General features: G+C 42.3%; 1 protein-coding gene across 1 annotated transcript in view; it reads right to left on the reverse strand.

Annotated features, from left to right (window-relative positions):
• ELOVL2 (ELOVL fatty acid elongase 2) overlaps window positions 1–10,826 on the reverse strand; it is a 51,750-nt gene extending 40,924 nt beyond the window's left edge. The window contains exon 1 of the mRNA XM_069853692.1: window positions 10,727–10,826. Within this exon, the coding sequence (XP_069709793.1) occupies window positions 10,727–10,729 (3 nt within the window). The 5' untranslated portion in view covers window positions 10,730–10,826. The remainder of the gene's footprint in view (window positions 1–10,726) is intronic.
• Between the last annotated feature and the right edge of the window lie 5,370 nt (window positions 10,827–16,196).

Here is a 16,196-nt window from a genome sequence, read left to right on the forward strand (position 1 = left end):
GTAGATGCTGTGCTGGCTGCTGAAGAGACTGGCAAAACTCCACACAGGCACAACGGTCCACTTGTCTAGACTTATCAGACCCACTAGCAGAAGTGGAGTTCTTGCACCTTAATTCCTCTTTAAAACTTGGAATGAAGAATCTGGCAAATAGCTTAGTGCTGCAGGTTAATGTGTGCATGCATTTTCTTTCTGTTTCTCTCCATTCAGAGACTGGTAAGATAGGTCATGTTGCATTCTGCTTTAGCTACATCCTTAAGAGTAACAACACTCAGTTTACAGATTTGTTTTGTTTTTACAGTCTGGGTGAAGGAAGTCCACTTATGTTTATTAACTCATTAGAGAAATGGATTGTCGCTGTTTTGCAGTTGATTGCTACACCGTTTCTTGCCTAGTTGCTGCTCAAATGCACAGACCCTTTCCTTGAACTATTTATAAGGACATAAGTAGAAAAAGGGGAAGGAAAATAATGGAAGAGGAGGAGGTGTTTGTAGCATGCTCCTGTGGATTACAGAGTCCAACTCCAAGCCTCTAAGGTTTCAGCCTTAATCTTCCAATGCATGCAAAGCCTTTCAATTTTACTTTGAGGTTATTACCCATGCATGAAACACTAACTGCTGTGTGAAGGATGCAGGTACAAAACTCGGGACAGGAAGTTTTTTCAACTAGTTGAGACTCTAATTGACTCTGGGAAAGCAACCTGAGGTTTTAGGTCAAAATATCCACTTCCAAAGTCTAAAATCTGTACATTAAATGTAAAATCACACAGATTTCAAGTTTATGAATTTTAATAAAGTTTTATCTATTTATTTTATTTTTTTTTCTAGCTATCTAAATTTAATAAAAATTTATTGATTTGATGCTAGATTTCACTGCTGATTTATAGAAGAAAATTAAGCCAGAAAAATTCTAAAGGATGAGCGTGTCACAATATCTAATATTACAGAAAGAAAGCACAGCTAGTAGACATTCACTGCTGAAGTGCGTATGCTTGTCTTGCAATACATTTTGTGTTTTCTTGACTATGTCCAATGTTAGCAGACTGGCTTTCTTGGTAGAGGCTTTTCACACAGCTCACTTCATTGTTCAGGGAGATCATCCAATAGGATCAGCCTAAGCTGACCTATAAAATCAAGTGTCATCAAGGTTGGGAATTTCCATGTGACATCACATCTACACAAGAACACTGCATCTCAGTAACTACCACACCCACACAGACTGATTTAATTATCAGCTGATTCTTAGAGCAAACAGCCATTAGAAAGAGAGAGATCATGTGGAAAAAACATCGTTTCCCTCAATGGCTAAATATCAATGAGGTTAAGTGCTACCCTGTGGTAGACAAGAGGAAATTGATAAGAGAAGAGCAACGTTGCTGGCAAGGTCAGCTTGAACTGTCCAAGATCTGATATACATCACAGGCACTGATGAGATACCCCTTTCCAGAAAATGAATATCCTCATGAGCTCAAGTTTCCAACAAGTGAAGCTGATGCTCCAAGTGTCTTTAGTTTTCCTACTGTTTCAAAGAAGAAGCAGCATCACTTCTTACCTTGCATAAAACGTATGTTGTTGGGAATAAGTGTTTGAAGAGACAGCAATATTTTTCAAGTAAATGTAATAAATACAGTTGTTTTACAGGACAAGTTAGAAATAGCATTGATAGTGCCTGCAGCTGATTAAGTATAACTGCAGATATCCTTAAAGACAAATAAAAAAAAGCTTCTACCCTCAAAAAAAATTTAAAAAAAAAATGAAGGGGAGAAAAACTAACTGGTAGATGCAGAATAATTATTTGCCAGGAAAACATGTTGTCTGACAGAAGTGACAAAGGTAATGATGACAAATCAACTTATTAAATATTATAGAGGATTAAAACATTACAGAAAAAAGCTGCAACAAGAGACTTTCCCCTGGAAAACAAACTAACTATAGCAAGAAAAATGCATCTCTGTTTAAGTCCATATGATCTTAAAATATGGTATGGGAGCAAATATGCGATAGCCATGACAGTTAAGTAAGCAAGTAAAATTCAAGAAATGCAAGTATTCCTAGTTTTTAACAAAATCTATCTATTATAAATTATTTCTTCTAGCAAGATGCTAGGAAAGACACCATAAGGTGTCCTTTGGTACTTTTGCCAACTAGGTCTAAGCACTGTGTTAATTTGGGGGCTCTAACTGAATGCTTCCTTCGTTCTGACTACGCACATTTCTCCTTTGTAATTTAGACTTGGTTACCTGCAGTATTAACTTGGAGCTCTGATCTACTGAATGTTGATCAAAGCGCATTCCAAACTGGCTTATTCAGTCAAGCGCAAGATCATTTCAGGTCAAATGAAGTAACATAGGTATTTAATGCTCTCACTTTGCTTTGTGCAACACAGATGCCCATGTTACAGTGAATGTTCTGCATTTAGCTCAATATTGTTAATTTACATGACATTATTTCAACAATATAGTATCTTCTTCGTTTAAATAGTCACCTTATAGCATCCAATGAGAACTGCTGAGAATGCCATCAGTGTCTTATCAGTGCCCTTCAACTTTGCAGGAGGAGCACTGAGGTGTGGGAGGACACCTTTGTAAGAGGAAGAAGAGCATATGAACCCCTTTTGCTGAATTTTGTTGAAGCCTAGGGGATTGGCACAGGTTTCTGTTTTCAGCTGTTCAGGATGTTTCTTATCCTCCTGAGTGCTCTGGAGCTGTTGAGCATTTTTGAGCACTTGCAGCACACATACTGAGTTTCAGTAAGACCCAAGGTTTAATGAGCCAGGATTTTTAAATACTTAATACTTAGACATCCTTAAACTCACAAAAATACACCTGGAGGCAAAATGGGGTAGAGCTGTATTGTTTCTCCCTTCTACACCTATACTTGTGACATTGTTCTCTGATTTGGCTTTCAACTTTGCTCTTTTCCATCAAAACACTTTCTGGTCTGAATTCTGCCGTCTCCCAAAGGTGTCTGGCAAACAGAAGGAAATTACTTCCTGCTTGATGAAAAATAAATTGTTTATTTAAAAAACCTATGTATTAAACCTACTCCTGAAGGGACATTTCAGTGATATTCAGTGATACATACATAATGAAATAACATTATGATAGTAGTTAGTGAATGAAAAAGGAGAAAAAAAGTGGTGCTTTTTCCTCTAGTGTAGGCTATTGGTGGATATTTTTGAGTTTTTCTTTCAGTTATTGTAAGCAAAATAGCTCTCATCTAGTCTTCTACCTTTCAAGGTTTTTAGCAGATAGTATTAAAAACCAGGCTTCTGAAGTCTCCAGCAGTAAGGAAGAAATAACTTCATTAAAACCATAAAGGATTTCAATTTTGCTTTTCACTGAAATGGAAACCTACTAGTATTTTGCAGAGGAACAAAGCTAAATGCTACCTTTTCTATTTTCTTGCACAAATAGCCTATTTTTGAGCCAAAATTCAAATGTATTTCAGCACCAAGAAATCACAAGCTGTATCTCAGCTTTCAAAAAGACAGCATGAACAGCCTGTGATACTTTTGACACACATGAGAAAAAAAAAATTAAAATCCTAGAAAGGATATGTAACTAACCTTCTGCCAGAAAAAAAAGCTCTGGAAATTGAAGAGCATGCCATAAAACTAGAAATGTGATATACTTTGACTTATCTGGTGTTGGGAATGGACTGATCCATTGCTACCTTCTCATGGCTATTAATCATCAAGCTTCCAGATAAGGCCAGTATTGGAAGAGGCAAAACTTCCAAGGGTGGTTTGGAAGGTGCATTCAGAGCCTTCCAATACCCTTCTCAAAGGGAAGACCTGATTTTTGGGAGGAGATTTGGATTTCTTAACTAACTGCCATAAAATGAAGTATCTGGTATTTCGAGAGTGATGATAACTGCTGAAATCAAAATCACCTGTATTCTGGCAGGCTGGAAGACATCTATCATTTCTGCTTTCAGCAGCAGTGGAAGGTGGGAAAAAGAAAGGAATTTATAAACACTATGCTACTCTGAACTGGTTTTGATATGCTTCTTTTCTGATATCTTTGATTTTTATTTTTCCTCCATTAACTTGAAATGATGAGGCTTTTGTCTTGCTTCACACGTAGGTTTCTGTCAATATTAAAAGATACATCTCAGAAAGAAGTCTACTCAAGACTCTTACCTAAAATGGGCTGATTTTAAGTTTTTAAGCCACAGTTCAGTCTCTGATGTAGCAGCAAAATGACTGTAATGCTACTCCAGGAAAGTGCAGAATCCTAACAGCTGGGAGGAGAGAAGCAGCAGTTCCTATAAGCATTACGCAGAACATTTTTTTTCATACTAGGAGAGCTCCCAAATTTGGAAAGTACGGTACTTTTCAGTAGCCAGTCAACAATGCAAAGTGATTAAACTACTTGGTACCTAAGAAGATTTGAATGATGAATTGACAACCATGTGAATATGAAAATAGTCTTTGTGCTTTCTCCCTTGGAACTGCATGGGCTATTGACAAACACTGAAAAAATTAAACAGCATACATAATAATAAAACATTGTTCTACTAAAAATACCAACTTCTAGCAGACGCAGAACTCACATGACCTCAGACTTGACCTCTTAAACTGCAGTAGAACTAACTTGGCTGGCTGCAGCCAGCAATTGGAGAGGAAGTGAGTGTGGATCGTAGTACTTAGAACTGCTTTACCAAAAGATGTGCCAATTCCCTGACATGGAAATCACCCTTAACATCTTTGCCAACCATTCATTCCCTGCCAGTTTGAAGGCACATTGGTTTTTAGAACAGTTTTATCCTGGTCACAGCAAAATACAAGAAACAAAGTATGTTTTTACTTCAAGCTGGCTATGAAAATGCATGTGTAGTATAGGGAAATGAAGAAACAGGATCTGATGCTTGTTTTCCAAAGTGTCACTTGAGAACATAAAACAACATTTGAAGAGGAAAATATCTTCTCGTCCTGTCAACTGGCAAAACCCTGGATTTCAAATGCTAATTCATGTTCTGGACTTCAGTAATGATTAAACAAGACTAAGTGAGGAGAGGAAAGGAAATGACAATTGGCTTTCAAATTTAATAAGGAAGACAAAAAGAGAGTATCAAAGATCCCTTATGTCTCCTCCTCCAAAGCAGTTCTAAATTTACCACTTTTAAAACCTTAAATCAGCCTTATGAACTCCAAGGACACTTTTTCTTAAAACTGTGTGGAATAATAGAGCACAGTCCGCTGGCACAGGATAAGAGGGTGCAAAAACTAATTAGCTCCCATCCTCTGTTAACCTCAACAGTAGGTATCCTAGAGTCTAATCCACAAATAAATGGAATTTGAAAGTCTGAAACTCTTACATCCATTATACTGTGGAAACACTCAGACTGCCACTTCTCCCACAACAAAACAAAATGCTAATGACTGGGCTGCATGGTAAGGCCATAATGACACAAAATGTCTGTGGACTGCATTGATTATTGTCACATAGGGGAAATAAAAACAACTGTAGACTTTTATTCATATGTGTAAGTTACTTCCCCTGATAGGCTGCTGTACCACATTGTCTTTTCTAGCTGCAAAGAGTCATGAATAGTGACTACTGACTAGCATGCTGTAAGGGGGCCTTTAGGAATTAAAGAAAGAATGGTTTTGTCGAGCTTCCTTATAATCAGTTTTAGTATATTTATCTAAAACTTAGTCACCCTAATTCCAACTTTAATTTCTTGCTGTGTTTTCTAGTTTATTATTTTTCCATATCTGTCCTCCTTTGGGGAAAAAAACAAAATGTCTCCCAACAGTGATGAAAAAAATCTTAGTTTTTTATTCTCTAATTACACATCTTCATATAGAAATTTATGCCATGTGGGGCTTGCATTCCTGCTGTGAGGGACATTTTTACTATTTTATGATGGTTAGTTTTGAGTGAGGAAAAGGAAATGCAATGCAGTTTAAAAGTCATTAGTTGCAAGAACTTCATATTGTTAAAAAATCATGTGTTGTTAGATTGAGAGTAATCAGAGTAATTTCAGTATTAATGCCAATATGTTAATTATCATATCCTTGAAGATGCAGGATGTAAATTCTCTTATCTTCCTAGACCGGAGCACAACTTGGCCTTGAAAACAAAAGTGTTTTTTGCTATTACTTAGGTAGATAAGAAGCCTTGCAGCAGACCAAAGTATTAATTTTATTTCATACTGAACCCTACTTGTCAGCTATGAAGCAGTCCTGTGGGTAAAGATGCAATCACTCAGATACCATGGTTCCTGTATTTAGCAAATCATAAGGCAAGCCATGGGGGGTGTAGGCAGATAATGGATTTAATCTCTGCACTTGCCAGGCACTTACAAATTGGCTGATAAATTTGATATTCTTGAAGTCTGAAGCATGGCATTTATAACGCAGCAGAGCTGCAGGCCCCAGTCTCACAAAGTTTCTTCTCTGTTTCAGCTGGGCAATCCTTCTTGTGCCCTTCCAGCATTGCCTCACAAGGCAGACTGCTCCCAACAGCCTTCTGGCTCTGAGTACCCAATGGCATGCCTAGTTTTATCCTCCTAATTTCCCTCCCTTCTCTTTTACCTTCTTTAATGGGCTTGTGACATACTAATTTAGCACTGAATACAGACTTCAGATTCAGTTTGTATGAGATTTGTTTCTAAATGCCTGTCAATGCCTCAGCTTCTAAATCAGCTTTACAGGCAGTGATTAACAAAAACTCTTATATAGCACGGCATGCAAATTTTGGGTAAAATTCCTAACTAATGTGACTGTGCTGACTTACACTTGAAGCTGGCTTAAATCAGGGAATAAATCAGCCCTTTGTTTTTACATTAATCTGGAGATTACTAATACCTAAAGAAAGTACTGTTGCAAGTTATGAGGTTTTTTTTTTCCTCCCCCAACTTTTAACTGAGTCAGAAGTTCAATTTTAAAGCGCTTGCATCTAATTAACTTTTTTCTTTAAAAACCAAAAGAATGTAAAATCAAGGTGAACAACAGGAGTCTTCTGCTTTTCACAGATCAAAGTGCTTGCAATGAAGATACAATGATCAGGCTTAAAGAGTCAAAGGATTTTCTAGAGATGAAAGGAATCAACACCAGGGCCAACATGCCAGTTTTATAAGCAAGTATCTGTAAGTAACTAAGCAAATGAAGCACTGGACTCATACTTCAGGTCCTGGAGATTTTTTTCCTAACCAGTCCCTTGTCAATGCATCATGTGCAAACAGCTTCAGCACATCTTGAGTTTTTATGCAAGTACTTATGTTTGTTTGTCTGTTCTATATGCAGTTTCTGAATGTGTTTTCTCACCGTTTATTAATTCTGTATCAGACAGCACAAGCCTGTTTGCTGCTGTGGTTCTGGATGGGAGGACTGCTGATGTCTGCTGCCTTTTCACTCTGATGGAACCGGAGAGATCTTGTTGGTAGTGGGTGCTGTAGCACGGGCTCCTGTGTCAGTCATAGATTTGTGCTGGGGTGATTTCTGTCTACAGAAAATCTTCCAGTTCATGTTTTAATGTCCAGGAACTCCAAAGGAAGTGCCTGGAACATTGTCTTTGCAATATTCTTCTTCAGGAGGTGCTCAAGGCAATTAACAAATACTAATGTATAGCGATGCTGCCTTTTCTTTTGGTTACTGCCAACAAAGAGAGATTTGTTTCTGTCTAGGGACCTTTCTGTATGTCCTGCAATCAACATATGCCCACATAATGCAAATGGTGGCCATGATGGTTATAAATGCTTAGAAGAGTTATGTGTCTTTCTTCACTGATTTTAGTTTACAATGGCTATTAAAAACTCTTAGGGAGTTTAAAAATTATTCTAGCTCCTGTCTATATCACCCCTCTGCAACTGGAATGTTGTAGAGGTACAGATACTTGAACCTATTAAATACAGCTTTTGCACTGTCCTTATTTTTATGCTTACCTTAGTGTTACCTAGCCTCCTTGTAAGCATTAGTTGCCATGCACTGTGCAAGGTTATACACTCTCTTACTCCATAAAAGTGGGATTTGACCCCATGGAAAATACACTGACAAATCAAAATTTATAATCGGTTTAAAGTCCAAGGGTGCAGCCAAATCCTGAGCCAATGTAATTTGACCTAGATTCACTGAAGTAAGTAGAGCTGCAATGAACTACATAAATAGAAAAACCCATCCGGCAGTGGTTGCTCCTATACGGTGGGGACAACAAAGAAATGCTTAAAACCTGGTGAAGGCCATGGTTTGCTGCTTCAGCAAAATGAAGTTTAAAAAAAAAATGTTTCCTTGTGCTACTTTGTTTAAATAACATTGGATTAACACTAAGGATACTGAGAAAACTCAGTTAAGTTCAAGGCACACTAGCAACATATATCTGTTTATTTCCATGCCATTCGAGAGGGGGGTGCTAAATTACTGTTCCCACTACCTGGGCCAAAAATCTATGTTTGTCATTCATTTTCTCTTGATACCTCTAGTACCATTGTCCGGTGTCTGTGGGTACCCCTGTCCCTAAGCCCCAGGTCCACCTTGACACTGATGTGCTGTAACTTTCAACCCTGCATTAACATAATTGCAGGAGTTTCATTTAGCACTTATAGAACCAAAGTAATCTTCAGCCTTTATATCACTTCAAGGATTTTACAAAACCGGCCATTATCTCCTATGTGTGTGAGTAGCAAGGCTTGTGAAATCTCAGCAACTTTTCACCACTAAAGTTGCTGGAGAGATAGAAGAGCAAAATTTGCTGAGAGAAAACCATGTGTAGATCTGGATGTTGATTTCTGGTTATTGCTACTAGCTGTTTCAAGAATAATTTCAGATTAATTAAACAACTCCAAGAACCAGAAATAACTGGTTAAGGATAGGTCTTGGCTATCATTTCCATTAGTACAAATACAAAGTTGCCAATGCCTACGTTACCAATGAATTTTTCCTTGATTTGTACCAGATTTTGTCTCAGTCCTGGAAGGAGTCAAAATGTCTTAACTGGTTCCAGCAATTTTAACTTTATTTCCAGTTAGGTCAGCACTTCTGAGCACCTGGGTGTTTGCTGTAACAGTTGTTGATAAATAATGCACATTACTTTCTGTAACACCAGGTGTCTTTGTAACTGCCTTCACTATATCAAAAGGAAGACATTAACAATGGCTTGCATTAACTTAGGCTTTGTTCAGTTATGGTAATTTACAATACATTGTATTTATGTCCAAACCTACCTGAATAGGTATTCAATAATGTAGTGCAAAGTCTTTGGGGGGTCCTAGACAACATGAACTGCACCATTTCTGGTCTTTTTCAACAGAGTCTTTTCCTATTTGTCATCCTAAGTCTGAATTGATTGCAAGCACATTAAACAGGAGAAATAGATTCAAACTGACAGCAGATGCATGCATAACTTTTAGGAAGAAGGCTCAAATTAATTAATGGAAAGATTATTTGAATATTATTCATATCTGAATTGGGGATAGGGGAATCCGAATTGATTTTTATGCAAGGAAGGGATAATTTACTCTATATTGTGCAAAGATGTTTGAAAAAAACCAAAACGTTTTTAAATCACTTGAAAGAAAAACTCAGTTGTGTTGTTAATCATGTCCCAAGCTTTTAATACAAGAAGCTTGGACAAGTTATCCAGCCTGACTGTACCTCAAGTTTGAAGGCTGCAGAATACCTGTATGATACTATCCTACTTTGCAAGTGCAGCATTGCCCTTAATGATGTATTACTGTTTATAAACAGGATGAGCACCTTTGGGGAAGTTACTATGACTGCAAAGACACAGCGCACGCTGGGGAAATGGTCCTGCCCACTAAAGAGATGACTGCATTGTGCCACTTTACAGAATCATAGAATCACCAGGTTGGAAGAGACTCACCAGATCATCGAGTCCAACCATTCCTATCAAACACTAAACCATGTACCTCAGCACCTCGTCCACGCATCCCTTAAACCCCTCCAGGGAAGGTGACTCAACCACCTCCCTGGGTAGCCTGTTCCAGCGCCCAATGACCCTTTCTGTGAAAATTTTTTTCCTAATGTCCAGCCTAAACCTCCCCTGGCAGAGCTTGAGGCCATTGCTTCTCGTCCTGTCCCCTGTCACTTGGGAGAAGAGGCCAGCACCCTCCTCTCCACAACCTCCTTTTAGGTAGTTATAGAGAGCAATAAGGTCTCCCCTCAGCCTCCTGTTCTCCAGGCTAAACAACCCCAGCTCTCAGCTGCTCCTCGTAAGGCTTGTTCTCCAGCCCTCTCACCAGCTTTGTCACTCTTCTCTGGACTCTTTAAGTGTCCTAAATGCAAAACTGGAATCTAAAACTCTGTTGTTCATTCATTACATGGGAAAAAAAAAAAAAAAAGAAAGCGTTCCACTACAGATCGTATGATTATCACAGGAGCTTCTGTTAACACACCGCCAGGAATAATCTGTTTACGTAACATGCTTAAACGCACCTCGAAATAGAGAAAAAAGCACCTGCTTGGAGCAGGGAACCGCGTGCACGGGGGCGGCACATCGCTCGCCCCCCCAGCTCATCGCCCCACTCCTCCGTCTGCGCGCCCAGGGTGGGGTAGGGGGGACAGCTGAGGGCATGCCTTCCCACCCACCCCCCTCCAAAAAAAAAAACCCCATGCTCCGAATCCGACCCGTGGGAGCAGGGAGAGGGAGGGAGGGGAGAGGGCCCCGCAGTCCCCACAGGGAGGCAAGAAGGGTTCTCGTTTACGGGTAGCGCCGGGCGAGGGATGCGCTGGGGGCAGGGGAGGGGGTGCCGGGGGGCGCACTCACCATGGCGGGGGCTGCGGCGGGCGCTGTCCAGGGTACCGGCCGCCTCGGCTCTGCCCGCGCCGCTGCCGCGACCGCGCTATTAAAGCGCCGCCTCCTCCCCGCCCCCCGGAGGGAGGGAGGGAGCGAGCATCCCGGCTCCCGCATCCCGGCTCCCGCATCCCGGCTGCACCGCCGGGGAGAGACGTGCTGCGCTCCCCGGGGTCCTCGCCGCCCGCCTGGAGCCTGCCGGGGCTTCAAGGGAGCCCGCGGGAAAAATGGGGAGGGGGTCTTCATCAGGGCTAGGGGTAAACGGGTTTGGGCTGAAAGAGGAGAGGTTTGGATTTGAATATCAGGGAGAATTTTTTCACTATGAGAGTGCTGAGGCGCTGGCACAGGTTGCCCAGGGAAGCTGTGGCTGCCCCATCCCTCGAGGTGTTCGAGGCCAGGTTGGATGGAGCCCTGAGCAGCCTGATGCTGTGGGAGGTGTCCCTGCCCATGACAAGGGGGTTGGAACTGGATGATCTTGAAGGTTCCTTCCAACCCAAACCATTCTATGATTCTATGGTGGTAAGAAACCACAGGGAGCTGGGAACCCAACAGCTGAGCAGGGGAAGAGGCTACAGGTGTGCTGGGCATCACCGTGGATAGTGGCTGTCAGCCTTTGGCAAAACCATTTTTGGGAAGATTTATTTAAGAGGGGTCTCCATTGACAAGCCAGTTTGGGAGCAGAGCAGTGCACTGGCTGGCTACTGTGGCCTTGATGTGACTCTGTTGCATTCAATAGCGGGTTCTGTCTACAGCCCAGCACTTGTATTTGCAGGTGAAGTTCAGTGACCTGAAGCCCTGAATCCTCTTGCACCATGCCAAAGTGAGATCAATGTTGCCCTACCACCTAGCTGCAGCATGTCCCTGGAGATCTATCTATTAGAGAGGAACTGAAAAGCAAATGTTTATTTAAGTTGGCTAGGAAAGAATCAAAAATCACCCACAGCAGGAGCTACTGACCCTGTCACAACTCTGACACTGATATGAAGCAGAAAAAGGTCAGGGAAGAAGAGAGGCTTTGTGTTTGGTGGAACAAGCACAAAATTTCATGCTTTCAAAACTGGTTTTTGTTCTAAATGTTAACAAAGCCTTGTCTCTCCTATGAAACATTTATTTAAGTTATCAAAGCTTTTTGACAATGTCCTGCTTCTTTCCCCCTCTTTTTAACAAAGCTGTCTTTGGTGTGGGAAATCAAAGCATTGTTTCTCAAAATATTAAAATTCTTCATTTTTTTTTTGGTTTTATTTTCTAAATGGAAAATTGTCAAAAATGACAGGTGTGTACCTGTGCCCCCATTGCTGCCCTCAGTTCTGGCTGTTCAGACTTTTGTTGACTAGAGCTCAGAGAATGTTCTTTCCTGGTTTCAGGGGGACAGGCACTGGAAATAAGGTGAGGAGACATATGTGTGGTGCAGGACAGGTAATCTGTTCACAGACTAAAGTGTACCTGATGTATAGACAGGCTATATTGGTCCAAAATGCAGCGACAGTATTCTAAACCCCTGCTAGGCTCTTTGTCCATATACTAATTCACCTCTTGCTTTCTCTTGGACCTAGGTGCAGAGATAGCCTGTGAGAATGGCTGTCTTCCCAGGGCTGCCTGCCTGCCCAGAACTGATACTGCCAGAAAAGTCATGTCAAAATGTGTCCTCATGTAACTTGTAGCCCACTGTCATGGACACAGACTTGTTTGCTTGAGATTCCAAATTCCAAAATGTTAGTCTACACTGAACTGCCATAATTCCTGAGGCTGACCTGCCAACCCGTCCTTCAGTTCATCTTTTTGACAGATTATTAATTTATTTCTTCCTGTGTTACTACAGACCATCTTGAAATACTGAAAAGAAATACCTTTTGGTATCTGTCCCCAGAGAAGTTGCTCCCTACGCAGAAAATTGTCCTCTTTGTTCAAGATATTACTCTTCAGGTGCTGTAGAGTAAGGAGCAGTTCAGGAACTGACTGACAGAGGAACATGGTAGTGATTCAGTGCATTGGAATGCTTCAGCCTCACAATTTTTATTCCAATTTTGGTATAGTCCAAGTAGGCTGGAGTTAGTGTGTCAAGCCAAATCTAGCCCAAACAACATGGTAATAGAAAACATTTTTTACATTATTCTTGCTTTTTGTTGTCTAAAACAGAAAGGAAACACATGTTCAAGTTTGGTAAAGATGTAGCATTTCTAATTTTGATAACTGGCACTGATGGGTTAGATATTCCAAGGACCAGTTAATTGGGAATGAACACTATTCCCTTTATGAGATCTGAGGATACACCAGCCCAGCTGAAGTGCATTTACACCAATGCATGCAGCATGGGCAATAAGCAGGAGGAATTGGAAGTTATTGTAGGGCAAGGAGAATACAATGCAGTTGCCATCACGGAAAAGTGGTGGGATGACTCGTGTAACTGGAGTGCTGCTATGGTGGGGTACAAACTCTTCAGGTGGGACAGGAAGGGTAGGAGAAGTGGTTAGTTAGAATTTTCAGTTGTAGGTGAGGTGTGGAGGGGGATTAGCAGAACAGTCACATTAAACTTCCAGAGAGCAGACTTTGGACTCTTCAGAAGGCTGGATGGCAAAGTCCCATGGGAGACAGTCCTTAAGGGCAAGGGAGCCCATGAGGGCTGGGAGCTCTTCAAAAAGGAAATCCTAGCAGCTCAGGAGAAAGCCATCCCCATGTTCCGGAAAAAAAGCCAGCAGGGGAAAAAAACAGCTTGGTTGAGCAGGGAGATTTTGAGAGATATCAAAAAGAAGAGAAATGTCTATGAGCTTTGGAAGAAGGGACAGGCATCTTGAGTGGACTACAGGGAAGAAATGAGATCGTGCAGAGCAAAAATCAGGAGGGCTAAAGCCCGGCTAGAGCTCAGATTGGCCAAGTCAGTGAAAGACAACAAAAAGTCTTTCTACTAATACATTAACAACGAAAGGAGGACCAGGGAGACTATTCAGCCGCTATTGGATGCAAATGGAACAACTATGACAAAGGATGAGGATAAGGCTGAGGCACTTAATGACTTCTTTGCCTCAGTCTTTAATAGTAAGGAAAGTTGTTCCCTGTGTGTACATACCCAGGAGTTACAGGAATAGAACGAGGCTCCCATGATCCAAGAGGAGGTGGTTAGAGACTTGCTTGCCCAGCTAGACACCCACAAGTCTATGGGGCTGGATGGGATCCATCCAAGAGTATTGAGGGAGCTGATGGACGTGTTTGCCAAACCCCTTTCCATCATCTTCTAGCAGTCCTGGCTGACTGGGGAAGTTCCACTGGACTGGAGGCTGGCTGATGTGCCCATCTACAGGAGGGGTCGCAGGGAGGATCCAGGGAACTACAGGCCTGTCAGTCTGACCTCAGTGCTGGGAAAAGTCATGGAACAGGTGATCTTGAGTGTTATCATGAAGCACATGCAAAAGAACTGTGTGGTCAGGCCCAGTCAACACGGGTTCACAAAAGGCAGGACTTGCCAAACTAACCTGATTGTCTTGTATGACAAAGTGACTCACCTACTGGACGAGGCAAAGGCTGTGGATGTGGTCTTCCTGGACTTCAGTAAAGCCTTTGACACAGTTTCTCACAGCATTCTGCTTCAGAAACTGTCAGCCTCTGGCCTGGACAGGCGCACACTCTCCTGGGTGGAAAACTGGTTGGATGGCCGGGCCCAGAGAGTGGTGGGAAATGGTGTTAACTCCAGCTGGAGGCCAGTGACAAGTGGTGTCCCCAGGGCTCAGTGCTGGGTCCAGCCCTGTTCGATGTCTTTATCACTGACCTGGATGAAGGCATTGAGTGCACCCTTAGCAAGTTTGCAGATGACTCTAAGCTGGGTGGAAGTGTCGATCTGCTGGAGGGTAGGGAGGCTCTGCAAAGGGATCTGAACAGGCTGGACCGCTGGGCTGAGTCCAATGGCATGAGGTTTAAGAAGGCCAAATGCCGGGTCCTGCACTTGGAGCACAACAACCCTATGTAGTGCTACAGACTAGGAGAAGTCTGGCTGGAGAGCTGCCTGGAGGAGAAGGTCCTGGGGGTGTTGGTTGACAACTGACTGAACATGAGCCAGCAGTGTGCCCAGGTGGCCAAGAAGGCCAATGGCATCTTTGCTTGTATCAGAAACGCCGTGACCAGCAGGACCAGGGAGGTACCACTGTACTCGGCACTGGTGAGACTGCATCTCAAATACTGTGTTCAGTTCTGGGCCCCTCACCACAAGAAGGATGTTGAGGCTCTGGAGCGTGTCCAGAGAAGAGCAATGAAGTTGGTGAGGGGACTGGAGAACAAGTCTTACGGAGAGTAGCTGACGGAACCGGGGTTGTTTAGCCTGGAGAAGAGGAGGCTGAGGGGAGACCTTATTGCTCTCTACAACTACCTGAAAGGAGGTTGTGGAGAGGAGGGAGCTGGCCTCTTCTCCCTAGTGACAGGGGACAGGACAAGGGGGAATGGCCTCAAGCTCTGCCAGGGGAGGTTCAAGCTGGACATCAAAAAAAAAAATTTCACAGAAAGGGTCACTGGGCACTAGAATAAGCTGCCCAGGGACGTGGTTGCGTCACCATCCCTGGAGGTGTTTAAAAGATGGGTGGATGAGGTGCTGAGTGGCATGGTTTAGTGTTTGATAGGAATGGTTGGACTTGATGATTCTGTGGGTCTTTTCCAACGTAGTGATTATATGATTCTGTGATTCTGTGAGGGCGATGCCATGCATTTAGTTGGATTCCAGGCATTGAGCACAGCAGACATCTGCCTTGCACACTACCTTTGAGTCGGTGCTCAACAGCATATTCTGCTGAGAGGAAAGGCAGAAAAATAAGGCAACATGTGGACAAACGGAATTGCTGAAATTCCCTGTAAATAAGGTCAGCTAATGGAGGTAATTAAAACTGTACTTCATTCTAGGGAGATACTGTTACACAGCTGCTGTCCACAATGAAATACCATAGGGAGTCAGCTCAAGTCGTCCTGTTGTAGAGGTTCTTGTAGGTTGGACCACATCACAAGCTCTCTAACTTACAGAATTACAGACTGGTTGGGGTTGGAAGGGCCCTCTGGACATCATCTGATCCCACTCATCTGCTCAAGTAGGTCCATGTACAACTAGTTGTCCAGACAGGTTTTGAATATCTGCATCTTAGCAAAAGCACCTTTCTGTTGCAATGACTTCGGAGCTGCCAGGATGCACTGGGTTTCCAGTTCAGCATGAAACAGGGTGGACAAGATCAGACAACTACTGGCAACTCTCAGCTCCTGCTAAGTTTCAGTCAATAGGATAAAGTTTGAGAAATAAAAGCAAAATCAGCCATCTTTCCCATTGCCAATCAGTGCTGTTCATCATGATCTCCTTGGAATTTAAGCTCAGGACTTGCCTGTTTCAGAAAATTGTCTGCTCACCAGTATCTGTCCAAATCACTGGCAATGACTCTTTTTTCCCCTGAGCAACTAGCTCAGGTGCAAAGGCTTATCT

The sequence above is a fragment of the Phaenicophaeus curvirostris genome, chromosome 3, assembly GCF_032191515.1.
Source record: "Phaenicophaeus curvirostris isolate KB17595 chromosome 3, BPBGC_Pcur_1.0, whole genome shotgun sequence".
Lineage (NCBI taxonomy): Eukaryota > Metazoa > Chordata > Aves > Cuculiformes > Cuculidae > Phaenicophaeus > Phaenicophaeus curvirostris.